This window comes from Saimiri boliviensis, chromosome X, assembly GCF_048565385.1.
Source record: "Saimiri boliviensis isolate mSaiBol1 chromosome X, mSaiBol1.pri, whole genome shotgun sequence".
Taxonomy (NCBI): Eukaryota; Metazoa; Chordata; class Mammalia; order Primates; family Cebidae; genus Saimiri; species Saimiri boliviensis.
The window spans coordinates 45045057-45059526 of record NC_133470.1 but is presented as its reverse complement, the minus strand read 5'-3'; the positions used below and the strand labels follow the sequence as shown (position 1 = coordinate 45059526).

Sequence of the window (14470 nt, the reverse complement as noted above, 5' to 3'; positions counted from 1 at the left end):
CTGGGGTGCAGTGGTATAATCTCGGCACACTGCAGCCTCTGCCTCCCGGGTTCAAGTGATTCTCCTGTCTCAGTCTCCTGAGTAGTTGGGATTACAGTCTTGTGCCACCATGCCAGGCTAATTTTTGTATTTTAGTAGAGATGGGGGTTTCACCATGTTGGTCAGGCAGGTCTCGAACTCCTGACCCTCATGACCTACCCGCCTTGGCTTCCCCAAGTGCTGGGATAACAGGCATGAGCCACCGTGCCTGGCCAGGACACATTCTTTTTATGATCCTAGGATCCTTAGCTTCTTAGCTTGGTTGTCAACTGGCAGATGACCTTGGCTGTGTTCCTTAATGTCTCTGGGCCTTACCTCCTCCAAGTAGGAGCATGTGGCCCTGTGTTGTTGGGAGTCTTGAGGCAGGTGGGTTTCTGCCTTCTGTTCCCCTGGATTATCTTCCCTTTTTTTTTTTTTTTTTTTTTTTTTTTTGAGACAGAGTCTCGCTCTGTCACCTAGGCTGGAGTGCAGTGGCACGATCTCAGCTCACTGTAGCCTCCGCCGGCCAGGTTCAAGCAGTTCTGCCTCAGCCTCCTGAGTAGCTGGGATTACAGGTGTGTGCCACCATGCCTGGCTAATTTTTTTGTATTTTTAGTAGAGAGTAGAGATGGGGTTTTATCATATTGACTAGGTTGGTCTCGAACTCGTGACCTCATGATCCACCTGCCTCAGCCTTCCAAAATGCTGGATTATCTTCCTGTAGGGTCCTACCATTTGCTTTAGAGACATCTGAGAACTGCCTACTCCCCAGGTAGCTGCCTGTCTGCCATTGGTTCCCCTGAGTGAACCAATATTCATTGGCTGCACTCAGTTCTCTCCCACCTCCTCTTATTGGGGACTCGTGAGCATAGGAACCTGAGCCTCAGAGGTAGCCTCAGTGGCCCACCCTGTCCCTGCTATGCTCAGATAACCTCCTCTTGGAAACGTGACTCTGCATCTCTCCCTTGCTCCCTCCCTCCATGTGGCTTTGACTCAGCAAAAACCTCTAACCCTGACAGGGTCCTAGTGCTAGCTTCTGTGGGCAAAGTGGAGGCCACATGGTTGTTTCTTCATGAGCCATAGGGGAGCAGCAAGGTCTGTGCATGTTACCAGGATGAGGCCCAGAAACATTAGCTAGGCCCACTCCTCTGGGCCTTTTGGTCTTGGAACCTGGACCATCAGCACTAGGAGGGATGGATCTGAGATCAATTTTGACTGTTTTATAAATGGGGAAACTGAGGCCTCAAGAAAGCCAAGACCTTACCCTATCTAGGTCATACAACCAGTGTCAGAACATTGATATCTGAGGTTGAACTAGGCCACAGAAGGAAGAAGATTCCCATGGGCCATTTCTTATACACCAGTTTCTTTCAGCCTCTCTCCCCTGTATCCTTCAGTTTTTCTCATTCTTGCAGTGAGAATCCTTAAGCAGAGCAGCACATATCTCAGGGACTAGGCTATCCAGGTTGATGAGTTCTCCTGTCTCTCCCACTGAGGGTATGCCAGTTGTGGTAGTTGGGGCCACAGACCAGGTCACACCACAGCTGCTTGACAAGCGGGTGAGACCTTTGTCCTGGCTCATATCCTCAGGAGATTTGTTCTCAGTGGGACCAGGGTTCCCACTGGACTAGGAGGGTAGTGTGGAGCAGACCAGGTCCTTGTCTCCCTCTGTGGCTGTGTGTACACATATTTGTGTGGTTTGTTTTTAGGTTCCCTGTAGATACCAAGGTTCCTTTTTTGCCCTTAATGGAACTTGCTATGGCTCTTCTGGCAGGTAAGCAGCTATTTGGGGAGTAGGCAGTTCTCAGCTGTCTCTAAAGCAAATGGTAGGACCCTATAGGAAGATAATTCAGGCTCCCGTGTCTTGCTTCTTCACATAAATCTGGGTACATACTGGTTAGTTTACATTGGTTACATAAGGACTTCTCCTAGACAGCAGAGGAGAGAGGCTGAGGCTAGTCTGTTAGAGCTCTTAGGGTTATTTCCCCTGTCCTTCACCTACCCAGCCAGAGGCTAGGAAAGAGGTTGGTGGGATAGAGTATTCCTCAGTTTGTAGAGCCTCACATCTTCAGTCTTTCCTGGTTGGTGGCAAGGGCGTCTGCTCGTTGAATGTGATAGTTCTCTGTTGTGGGATTTGTTGGGTGAGCATTTAGCTTCAGGGAGCATCTTTGGCAGGCTCTGCTGGGTGTGTATACACATGTGCATTTCTATGTCGTCTATGTGTCCAGAAAAAGGAAAGAAGTGGGGTGCATATGGGGAGGGTGAGGTTGGCCTCTGTGGCCCTAGGGAGAGTTACAGCCCCTGATATCTATAATCTTTGCCCATTCCCATGTCTTTCCTGGGTTCTAGCTGATGCCTGCTTGTACTGGTGTGGAAACTGAGGCACACAAGATCAGGTCCTGCCCCAGGGAGTAAGGTGACTAAGATGGTAGCTAGACTGGGATGAGGGTGGTAATATCACCTGGGGCCAGCAGCTACCTTTGAGAGCATGGCCTTACCTTCACCCCCTCTAGATGTGTGATTCCAGGTCAGCTTTACCACATTTCTGTGTCCCCTGTGTAAAGTCAGAGTGTTTTGGTAAGAATAGAATGAGTTCGAGTGTGAAAAGTCTTTGGTGGAACCAATTGTAGCATCGTACTGAGGATTTCTGAGCCCTGTTGGAGATGGGAACAGAGGTAGAATGGTGGGGGACCCCCTTCTAGCTGGCCTCTGGGAGGGGAGAACAGGTGCAGATTGCCCACAAGTGCAGCGTCAGCAAGAGGAGGAGTTTCAGTTTCTATCAAAACAAGTTCTCTGAATTCCCCTTCCTCTGCAGGTCATCCCCCCAACCTCAGACCCCTCCAAAGGGAAGTCTAGCCTGGCCCCTAGCCCTGTGTGCCAGCCTTCTGGGAAGAGGAGGGCTTTCTGGAGGACAGAGGTGGAGCTAGGAAAGTCAGAGAAATGAATTCTTTTTTTTTTTTTTTTTTTTTTGAGACAAAGTTTCGCTCTTGTAGCCCAGGCTGGAGTGCAGTGGCGCGATCTTGGCTCACTGCAACCTCCGCCTCCTGGGTTGAAGTGAGTCTCCTGCCTCAGCCTCCCAAATAGCTGGGATTATAGGTGTCGGCCACCATGCCTGGCTAAGTTTTTGTATTTTTAGTAGAGATGGGATTTCACCGTGTTAGCTAGGCTGGTCTCGAACTCCTGACCTCAGGTTATCCACCTGCCTTGGCCTCCCAAAGTGCTGGGATTACAGGCATGAGCCACCACACCTGGCCAAAAAGGAATCCTTGTTGAGTACTTCCTATGTGTTTAGCTCTGTGCTTAGATGCTTTTCCTGCCTTATATTATTGGAGAAATCCTTCTATTCTCCTTGTTGTGGGGGGTACTATTGCTGTTTTCCTTGGTTTGGAGATGCATATATTCTTCTACATTAATGATTCCAAACTTAGGGTATACCTTACAATCAGTGTGGTGGGTTTCCTCCCTCAAAAGCTGTGATTAAATACATGTTATTTAATACACCATATCACCTAATAGTGGAGGATTGAGGAGAGAAGTTGGTATTTTACATTTTACAGATAAGTACAGAAGTGTCATAACTTGTCCGTACTTTAAGACCCTGTTTTATGAAGCCTGTATAGATAATTTGATATTAATTTGACTGCTGAAGTTTTGAACTAAGGGCTCAGAGGTAGACTTGTGGACCTTTGGTTTCAGTAAAGATAGAGAGCCGGGAGAGAACATGCAGCCTAAGCTCTGCATTTGGGGCTTTCCTCTGGCTGAGGAATTGCAACAGAAATGAGGAGAAGGGCTTTATAAGTGGTTCTGGCAACATTCTGGCTGTCTTGTGGGTAACTAGCAATATGAAGGAATCGTTGTCCTCATGACAAATGGTGCTCCTGTTTTCTTGACCACCTACTGTGCCTTAGGTGCTTGGCAGACCTCCTGTGTAGGTTTGACAACACCCAGCAAATGGAAGGGGAGTTAGTTACTCTCTCCACCTTATGCCTGAGGACATTTCAGCTCAGAGAGGTTGAAGGCCTTATCCATTGCCACACAGCTAGGAGGCAGCAGAGCCCTTCTGCCAGGCAAAGAGGTTAGTGGCAGAGAAATGGGACCCTCGGGGTTTTCCCCCAGCTCCCTTCCCTGTTCCACGGTGTCCTCTCTTTCCCCCATTTTCCTGCATCTGGCGTCGAGCTCTTGAAGATAGAACTCCCAGGCCTGGAAATGACAATTGACTTTTCCATCGAGATAGGTTTTCTCCAACACCTCAGCCTATCTCTTTGAGCCTGGCCAGCCAACCCCTATTTAACCCCTTCACTCTCATCTTTGTTCCTGTTTACTGCAGTTGCTGACAGTACTGCCTCCCAGCACCCCAAGCTCAGCCTACAGAAATAGCTCCTCAAGCAGCTCACTGTGCGGGCTCTGTGGTTCTGGCTTCTAAGAAAGGCAGCAGCAGGGGGCCCCCAGCCTGTGCACAGGACATGTGACTTGCTGGAAATGCCGCTGAGGGGGCGGGGAAGAGTGTGGCCGCAGAACCCACATCCTTGTTTACATTGGTGAAGGGGCTACCCCTTCCCGCCTTCACAGCCTCCACACCCCCTCACCCTTCAGGTCTCTTTGCCTCCAAGAGGACTGGAGACAATTGTGGGCCCTATTTTTGATCTCAGAATAGCCTTTCTCACAGAGCCCTCCAGAGTAGGAAGGGGAAGGCAGGGAAGGCATTCTTCTGACTGTTTTCACGAAGGTAGACTGACAGGGAGGAACTCAGGAGTGTTCCCATATGACCTGATCCTAGCCCAGTGCCCTAAGGGGGATCCCATCAGAGCAGTGGTCCTCTGGGGAAACAAAGGGACATTCCCTAAACCAGTAGAAATCAGACTTGCATGATCTTCAAGCTCACTTTAATTTCACAGGGAGAAGAGCTCCCTGGCTTACCCAGCCTATCCATTTGCTCAATAAACTTCTCCTGATTTCCTTTACTATATCGGGCCCTGAGCTGGGGGTGGACTTCAGTGTGAACTGCCCTTTGCCTTCAGTGGGAGCCCAGTGTGGTCGGGCAGAAGTCTATGCACACCTTTGATAACAATCTGGTGAGGTGTCCTGGGCAGTGGGAAACTGTGTTAAAGAACATGTTGGGCCAGGTGCGGTGGCTCACACCTATAATCCAGGCACTTTGGGAGTCTGAGGCGAGAGGATCGCTCGAGCCCAGGCGGTCGAGGCTGCAGTGAACTGTGATCATGCCACTGCACTCCAGCCTGGGCAACAGAGCGAGACCTTGTCTCAAATAAATAAATAAATAAAGAACACATTGGTGTTTGAGAAGTAGGCAGCTGACGAGGATGGAAGGAGCGTCCTGAAGAGAAGGAACGGCATGTGTGAAGATCCTCAAGCGAAGCAGAGGGAGTGTGTTTCCTTCTCGCCTTAGTTTGACCAAATCTCACGACGCCTGGACTATTCGGGCCACAGGCTGCCCTTGCTGAGTTAAGCTAAAGTTAGTTGCATGTGTGTCTTATCTCTTTTACTAGACTGTGTGCTCCCCGAAGGTAGGGGCAGGATTTTACTCACCTCTGTCACCTTCAGTATCCCATATTCAGGCCTCCCTATGGAGGAAGGAATTCTGATTTACTGTGTGGCTACTCTGTCCCAAGCCCAGTGGTAGTCATTTTATACCCATTATTTCATTTAATCCTCACCAAAGACCTCCCATGTTGTTACCCCTCTTTTTTTGTGAGAGAGTCTCACTCTGTTGCCCAGGCTGGAGTGCAGTGGCACGGTCTCAGCTCACTGCAACCTCTGCATCCTGGGTTCAGGCGATCCTCCTGCCTCAGCCTCCCAAGTAGCTGGGATTACAGGCACCTACCACCACACCCAGCTAATTTTTGTATTTTTGGTAGAGATGGGATTTCACCATGTTGGCCAGGCTGGTCTCGGACTCCTGACCTCAAGTGATCTGTCTGCCTCAGCCTCCCGAAGTGCTGGGATTAAGGTATGAGCCACTGCACCCAGTCTGTTAACCCTCTTGTTTCCATTTTACAGATGAGGCATATGAGGCTCAGAACACTTGGGTCACTTGCCTCTGGTCACTCTGTTCTCTAGTATCTGGCAGAATTGGGCTTAGAGCCCATTTTGTTTTTTTCCTTTCCTTTTTTGTCTTTGTTCCTTTTTTTTTCAACCTATAAAGGCCGTGCTGACTCATGGGAGTCAGGAAAACTGAATTCCAGAGTTGACTCTGTCACAAACTGAGTCTTTATGACCTTGGACAAACTACAAACTCCCCCTGAACCTCAGTTTCCTCATGTGGAAAGTGAAGTGGGGGTGTGGGAATCAATAGTGTTTGAAGCCAACCTATGGAACTTAGAATGTTCTTGATTTCTCTGAGTGGCCGCGTGTGTCCTAGACAAAGTCATCTGCCCAAGAGGCCTGTGGCTGTGTTCCTCTCACCTGCACTCTCTCGTTCTTCAAGTCTGGTCCTGCCTGCCTTATTTTTCCGTGACCCAGTTCTAGCCTACAAGGGCAAGAACTCTCCAGGCCTTGGGGTAGAAAAGGGAGTTTCCCTGGTTCCCTGGCTCCTCCTCCCCAAAGGATGTTCTATGATTCAGAACTCTTTTCTGGCATCTCTGACCCCAAGGTGCTGCTTTCTTCTGTCCCCACAGCTGACCAGGTGTATGGAGACCAGGACATGCATGAGGTTGTGCGAAAGCATTGCATGGACTATTTGGTGAGAACTTAGGGAGGCCTTGGGGCAAGGGGCAGGGTGGGAGGGTTTCTTCTCCACACCAACCTTGACCTTCCAATCTATTCTGCAGATGAAGAATGCCGACTACTTCTCCAACTATGTCACAGAGGACTTTACCACCTACATTAACCGGAAGCGGAAAAACAATTGCCATGGCAACCACATTGAGATGCAGGCCATGGCAGAGATGTACAACCGTCCTGTGGAGGTGTACCAGTACAGCACAGGTACTTCTGCAGTGGGTAGGTGAGGGACTGATGGCACCTCGTTCGAGCCTGCCCTACCTGGCCTGCTGTGGATGCTCCCTCCTTCTCTTTCTCTGCAGACCCCATCAACACATTCCATGGGATACATCAAAATGAGGACGAACCCATCCGTGTCAGCTACCATCGGAATATCCACTATAATTCAGTGGTGAATCCTAACAAGGCCACCATTGGTGTGGGGCTGGGCCTGCCATCATTCAAACCAGGGGTGAGTGGGTTCCTGTGCCTAGAATGGCTGCTGGATATAGAGGTCAGAAACCTCTCTTGGAGTCTCTTTTGCCCCAACTCACAAAAATAATCTGTCTCCTCTCTGGATCTCCCCTGAGGTCTCACCCTTTAGTAGGGAGTTACTCAAGGAGATCTCTCAGGGCTTATTCTTTGGTTTTGGTTTACCTGTCTGATCTGGCTTATCTTTTGTGCCCGTTGAGGGCTGGCATTTTAGGATATGGAGTCCTATTTGGGAGCAGTGAGCTAGGGCTTGGTCGGGGCGTCTTGGCATGTATCTTCCTCCTGGGATCATGGTGGTTACAGATAGCTGTGGTCACAGAGACAAGGGGTACAGGCCTGGCCCCACCACTGACTCGCTGTGTGACCTAGGCAGATTCTACAGGTATTCCAGCTGGCAGCTTGGCTGATACAGAAAGCGCTTCCCACTGGGCCTGGGACCTACTAGGTGTTCAGAAGGTGGCAGTGCATTTTCCCAGCACACACTGATAGATTCTCATTCTTTTATTTTTATTTTTATTTTTTTTTTGAGACGGAGTTTCACTCTTGTTACCCAGGCTGGAGTGCAATGGCACGATCTTGGCTCACCGCAACCTCCGCCTCCTGGGTTCAAGCAATTCTCCTGCCTCAGCCTCCTGAGTAGCTGGGATTACAGGCACACACCACCATGCCCAGCTAATTTTTTTGTATTTTTAGTAGAGACGGGGTTTCACCATGTTGACCAGCATGGTCTCGATCTCTTGACCTCGTGATCCACCCGCCTCTGCCTCCCAAAGTGCTGGGATTACAGGCTTGAGCCACCGCGCCCGGCCAGTTCTCATTCATTTCTGTCTCTCTCTTTCTCTCTCATGGTCATCTGCTGGGGATTTTGATATCTTCTATTCAGGTTTCACTTCTACAAACACAAAGTACTCCTGCTTCATTTTCGGAAACACATACCCTAACATCAACACACCCTCTAGCATAGGATTCTTTTTTGTTTTGTTTTTAAATAAACTTAATTTTAGAGCAGCTTTAGATTTATAGAATTATTGCAAAGAGGCCAAGTACGGTGACTCACGTCTAATCACAGCACTTTGTGAGGGTGAGGCAGGCAGATCACCTGAGGTCAGAAGTTCAAGACCAGCCTGGCTAACATGGTGAAACCCTGTCTCTACTAAAAATACAAAAATTGGCTGGGCGTGGTAGCGGGTGCCTGTAATCCCAGCTACTGGGGAGGCTGAGGCAAGAGAATCACTTGAACCCGGGAGGTGAAGGTTGCAGTGAGCCGAGATTGTGCCATTGCACTCCAGACTGGGCAACAGAACGAGACTCTGTCTCAAAAAAAAAAAAAATTATTGCAAACATATTCCAGAATTCCGATATGCCCCACTATGATTAATGTATTAGCATAGTACATTTGTCATAGTTGATGAACCAATATCGACATATTATTAACTAAAGGCCATACTTGACTCAGACTACCTCAGTTTTTCCCTAATGACTTACCTGTTCTAGGATCCCATCCAGGATGCCACTTTATGTTTGTTTCGTAGTTGTTTCTCCTTTATCTCCTCTTGGCTGTGACAGTTTCTCAGAATTTTCTTGTTTTTGTTTTCGATCTGTTTACTGATTATAGTTTTGCCTTTTCTGGAATGTCATATAATTGGAAATTTACAGTATGTACCTTTTTCAGACTGGCTTTTTTCACTTACCACTATGTATTTAAAATTCATCTGTGACTTGTCCTGGTTTAAAGGCTCATTTTCTTCTTTGCTGGGTGGGTGGGGAGACAAGGTCTCACTCTGTCAACCAGGCTGGAGTGTAGTGGGGCAATCTTGGCTCACTGTAGCTAGGCTATGCTTCCCAGGTTTTAAGCAAGCCTCTCACTTCAGCCTCCCAAGTAGCTGGGAGACTACAGGCGCTCGCCACCATGCCCAGCCAGTGTTTTTAAAAAAATTTTTTTGTAGAGACAAGGTCTCACTGTAATGGGGAGGCTGGTCTTGTACTCTTGGGCTCAAGTGATCCTTCTGCCTTGGCCTCCCAAAGTTCTGGAATTACAGGCATGAGCCACTGCACCTAGCTTCCTCTTTTTCTTTCTTCCAAAATGTGAATGTTTTGGCTGGGCATGGTGGCTCACGCCTGTAATCTCAACACTTTGGGAGGCCAAGGTGGGAGGATCACCTAAGGTCAGGAGTTTGAGACCAGCCTGGCCAACATGGTGAAGCCCTGTCTCTACTAAAAATACAAAAAAAGTAGCTGGGCATGGTAGCACACGCTTGTAATCCCAGCTGCTTGTGAGGCTGAGGCAGGAAAATCACTTGAACCTAGGAGGTGGAGGTTGCAGTAAGCTGAGATTGCACCCCTGCACTCGAACCTGGGTGACAGAGCAAGAGTCTGTCTCAGAAAAAAAAAAAAAAATGTTTTAAGTTTTTATATTTAATAGACTTAATTGTTTAGAGCAGTTTTAGATTTACAGAACAGTCGAGGAGATAGTACAGAATTCACACATATCCTCCTCCTGCCAAACACAGTTCTGCTGTTATTAACACCTCAGATGATTATGGTACATTTGTTACAATGTGCAAACCAAATATTAATACATTATTATTAACTGAAGTATGCATGCCTCCTTCGGCTTCCTTATCTGTGAGTTTCTCGGTTTTGTTTTAATGACCTTGACAGTTTTAAGGAGTACTGATCAAATATTTTGTAGGAAACATCTCTTTTGGACTTTTTCTCATGATTAAACTAGGATTGTTGGTTTTAGAGGGGAAGAGCACAGAGATTAAGTGCCATTCTCATTACGTCATTTCAAGGGTGTATACTATCAGTGTCATTTATGCCCATTGGTGTTATCCCTGATCACCTGGCAGAAGTAGTGTTTGTTAGGTTTCTCCACTTAAGATTACTCTTTCCCACCTTTTCCATACTCTACTGTCTGGAAGGAAGTCAGTGTGTGCAGCCCACGCCTAAGAAATGGTTATGCCCCCATCCCCTTGAGTGTAGGTATTTACAAAGATTATTTGAAATTCTTCTTCAAGGGAGCTCTGTCTTTTGTCCTTAACTCATCCTTAATTTATGAATTTTTCCAGTCATTTATTCATATCAATATGGTCTTTTTTTTTTTTTTTTTTTTTTTTTTTTTGAGAGGGAGTTTCGCTCTTGTTGCCCAGGCTGGAGTGCAATGGTGAGATCTCGGCTCACCGCATCCTCCGCCTCCCTGGTTCAAGTGATTCTCCTGCTTCACCCTCCCAAGTAGCTGAGAATTACAGGCATGCACCACCACACCCAGCTAATTTTTGTATTTTTAGTAGAGATGGGGTTTCACCATGTTGGTCAGGCTGGTCTCAAACTCCTGACCTCAGGTGATCCACTTGCCTCGGCCTACTTGGGAGGTTGAGGGAGGAGAATCACTTGAACCCAGGAGGTAGAGGTTGCAGTGAACTGAGATCGCGCCATTGCACTCTCCAGCCTGGGCAACAAGAGTAAGACTCCATCTCAAAAAAAGAAAAGACAAGACATTCTTGGTTGCTTCTAGTTTTTGATGATTTTGAATAAAGCTTCTGTAACGTGCTTGCAGGTTTTTTCGTGGACATAAGTTTTTAGACCAGTTGTATACATACCTGGGAGCAAGATTGCTGGATTGTGTTGTAAGATTATATTTTGATTTGTGAGGAACCTCGAAACTGCCTTCCAAAGTGGCTGTATTATTTGCATGCCCACAGTAATGATTTGGAAGTTCCTGTTGCTCAGCATTATTACCAGCAATTAATACTGTCATTGTGTTGGATTTTAGCCATTCTCTTAGGTGTGTAGTGGTATCTCATTATTTTAATTTGCAATTGCCTAATGGCAAATGCTGTTGAGCATCTTTTCATATGCTTATTTGCCATCTGTGTATCTTCTTTGGTGAATTGTGTTTGTGACTTCCTGGCATACAATTCCTAAAATTCTTAAGAAACTCCAAAGTGATGCCTTTTTGTATGCTAATGAGTTGACTGATGGCTGGCAGCCGGTAGGTAGCTTCAGGATGGGGGCTGGTGACCAGAAAGACCAAGGCAGGATTAGGGGTTTGAGACTTTAAGCCCATCCCCCAGCCTTTGGGGAGGGGGGTAGGGCTGAAGATTAGGTTGATCACCAATGTCCAATGGCTTAATCAATAATGCCTACATAATGAAGCTTCCATGAAATCCTGAAAGGATTGGGTTCTGGGAGCTTCTGGCTAGCTGAATACGTGGAAGTTTCTAGAGGGTGGCACCCCAGGGAGGGCATGGAAGCTCCACATCCCTTCCCCCATACCTCACCCTGTGCATCTTTTCATCTGTATCCTTTGTAATTTCCTCTATGTAAACTGGCAAACGTGTTTCCTGGGTTTTGTGAGCTGCTCTAGCAAGTTAATTGAACTCCCCCCAAAAATACTGTGGGAATCCCAATTTATAGCCGGTCAGTCAGAAATTCTGGAGGCCCAGACTTTCGACTGGTGTCCGAAGGGGAGTGGGAGGAGGGGAGTCTTATGGGACTGAGCCCTCAACCTGTGGGATCTTAGGCTGTCTCTAGGTATTGAATTGCATTGGAGGACACCAGGTGTCCGCTGCTCGCTGTGTGGGAAAACACCCTCCCCCCAGCCCACACCTTTGGTTACAGAAGTCTCCTGTGTTGATTGTTGTTGATGGAGCAAGTAGAAAAAACACTTGGAATGTGTTTAACACTGCCAGAGTGTGTTTAGATTTTTTGACTATTTTTTAATTGGCTTGTTTTAACATAGTTTTATGTATTTTTTTTTTACTGTTATCCACAGTAAAAAATTACGTTTTATCTGAATGCAAGGTCTGCAGGAAAAAGAAAATAATAAATTTTACATGATTATTTAGCATATATGCATTTGTGTGTAGCGTATATATGTGCATAAAAATAATGTTAACTATGACATTTTGGGCTGGGTGATAGAAAAATTTTAAAAAATGAAAAAAAAATAATGTTAACTAAAGCTTCATGAAATAATATTTGCACTTATTCCCTGGGATATACTCTGATATTTTCTCTTTTTTTTTTTAAATACTGTTGGATCTCACAGCCTGAAAAACAGTACTCTCATGTAGTGTCGTGTAACTTACAGTACCCCACACCATGTTGATACTGCCCTCTTATCCCCTCACACCCCCACTGCTTCCCCCAACCCCTCACATGCTTGAACTCCCTCCACCCTGTGCACACATAGCTGATTTTTCTCTTTGTCTCATCTGCTCATATGTGAGGAAGGCCTCAGCATTGTGAAACAGTCATCTCTGGATGGGGCTTCTTTAAATTAAGGCCCAGGCCAGGTGCAGTGGCTCATGCCTATAATTCCAGCACTTTGGGAGGCCGAGGTGGGCGGATCACCTGAGGCCAGGAGTTCAAGACCAGCTTGGCTGACATGGTGAAACCCCGTCTCTACTAAAAATACCAAAAAAATTAGCCAAGGGTGGTGGTGCCTGCCTGTAATCCCAGCTACTCAAGATGCTGAGGCAGGAGAATCGCTTGAACTTGGGAGACAGAAGTTGCAGGGAGCTGAGATCGCGCCACTGCACTCTAGCCTGGGCAACAGAGTGAGACTCCATCTCAAAAGAAATAAAAATTAAGGCCCAGACTGGAGGGTACCTGACTGCCTCAGTTGAGGTGGTTGGGGTTGGAGTCAGGTTTTCCAAGCAAAGGAGGTTGGAATGACAGGTCTCACACCCTCAGCCTGCTTTCCCCCAGTCCCGGATCAAGAGGCGGTCTGCAGAGGGTTGCTCTGTGGGAACATCTGCTCTCCTGTCTTCTTTTTTTCTGGGCCTTTGGACCTACCCCACTGAGCCTGTTCTGGCTCTTGGGCAGGTTCAGAGTGTTATTGCACATCCCTGCTCCTCTCCCTCCTTGCAGTTTGCAGAGCAGTCTCTGATGAAGAATGCCATAAAAACATCGGAGGAGTCGTGGATTGAACAGCAGATGCTAGAAGACAAGAAACGGGCCACAGACTGGGAGGCCACAAATGAGGCCATCGAGGAGCAGGTGGCTCGGGAATCCTACCTGCAGTGGTTGCGGGATCAGGAGAAACAGGCTCGCCAGGTCCGCGGCCCCAGCCAGGTGGGTCATGGACTCTGTCACAGGCTTGGCCAAGAACCCATTACTTCTCATGCTTTGCCCTCAAGCGAGCAGGAAAAAATTAAGCAGTTTTGACATCTGGGAGGGAAGGAAGCATCCAGCACCTGTAACTCATCTTGTGTCTTAGTTTTGGCATTATACCTTGAAACTTTAAATACTTGTGCAGAACAGGCACTTAAGGAGTGAGAGGAGGGCAGCCACTGCTGCTGGTGACACAAGAATGTTGGATAGCTTCAGAGACGCAAGGTTTTGTTGACTGCCCGTTTGTGCCAGGTTTCTACTGAGAATGTAACATCAGATCTGGACTGCTCTGCCCTCAATGATCTCATCTGCTGAGGGAGACAACTCACTGGTGGGATCCTTGACCGTGGCTGGGAGATCAGTGGAGGTGGGGGCTCCAGTTAGTCTTCACAGAGGAAGGTTGAATTTTTTTTTTTTTTTTTTTTTGGAGACAGAGTTTCGCTTGTTACCCAGGCTGGAGTGCAATGGCGCGATCTCGGCTCACCGCAGCCTCCGCCTCCTGGGTTCAGGCAATTCTCCTGCCTTAGCCTCCTGAGTAGCTGGGATTACAGGCACGCGCCACCATGCCCAGCTAATTTTTTGTATTTTTAGTAGAGACAGGGTTTCAACATGTTGACCAGGATGGTCTCGATTTCTTGACCTCGTGATCCACCCGCCTCGGCCTCCCAAAGTGCTGGGATTACAGGCTTGAGCCACCGCGCCCGGCCTGGGAAGGTTGAATTTTTAGGGAAGGGAGGGGCAGGGCAGACAAGCATCTGAGGATTTGTAAAATCACAAGGAGTTTGGAGTGATTGTAAATGTTGGCTGGCAAGAGCTGAGTCTTATTCCACAAATGCTTATTGCCAGTCTGTGCCAGGCATTGTTTTCGATGTATGGGGGACACATAGGTGAGCCCAGCAGGCCAAGATCCCTATCCTTGTGATGCTCACATGTTTGCAGATTGACACAAAATAAACAATAAACATAATGAATAAATTACTTGGGAAGTGCTATGGATGGAAAGTATAGAGCCAGGATAAAGGGGCTGAGCGGGGATGTGAGTTCACAGTATTAAATAGCGCAGTCAGGATAGGCCTCAGAGCAGGTGAGATTTGCGCCTTGCGGAAGGTGAGAGTTAGCT

General features: G+C 47.5%; 1 protein-coding gene across 5 annotated transcripts in view; it reads left to right on the top strand.

Annotated features, from left to right (window-relative positions):
* Window positions 1-14470, top strand: part of OTUD5 (OTU deubiquitinase 5) — a 32792-nt gene that overhangs the window by 15885 nt on the left and 2437 nt on the right. For all 5 annotated transcript variants that reach the window (XM_074391714.1, XM_074391715.1, XM_074391713.1 and 2 more), the window contains 4 exons: window positions 6654-6718; window positions 6807-6963; window positions 7062-7210; window positions 13108-13311. In XM_074391714.1, the coding sequence (XP_074247815.1) occupies window positions 6654-6718; window positions 6807-6963; window positions 7062-7210; window positions 13108-13311 (575 nt within the window). The remainder of the gene's footprint in view (window positions 1-6653; window positions 6719-6806; window positions 6964-7061; window positions 7211-13107; window positions 13312-14470) is intronic.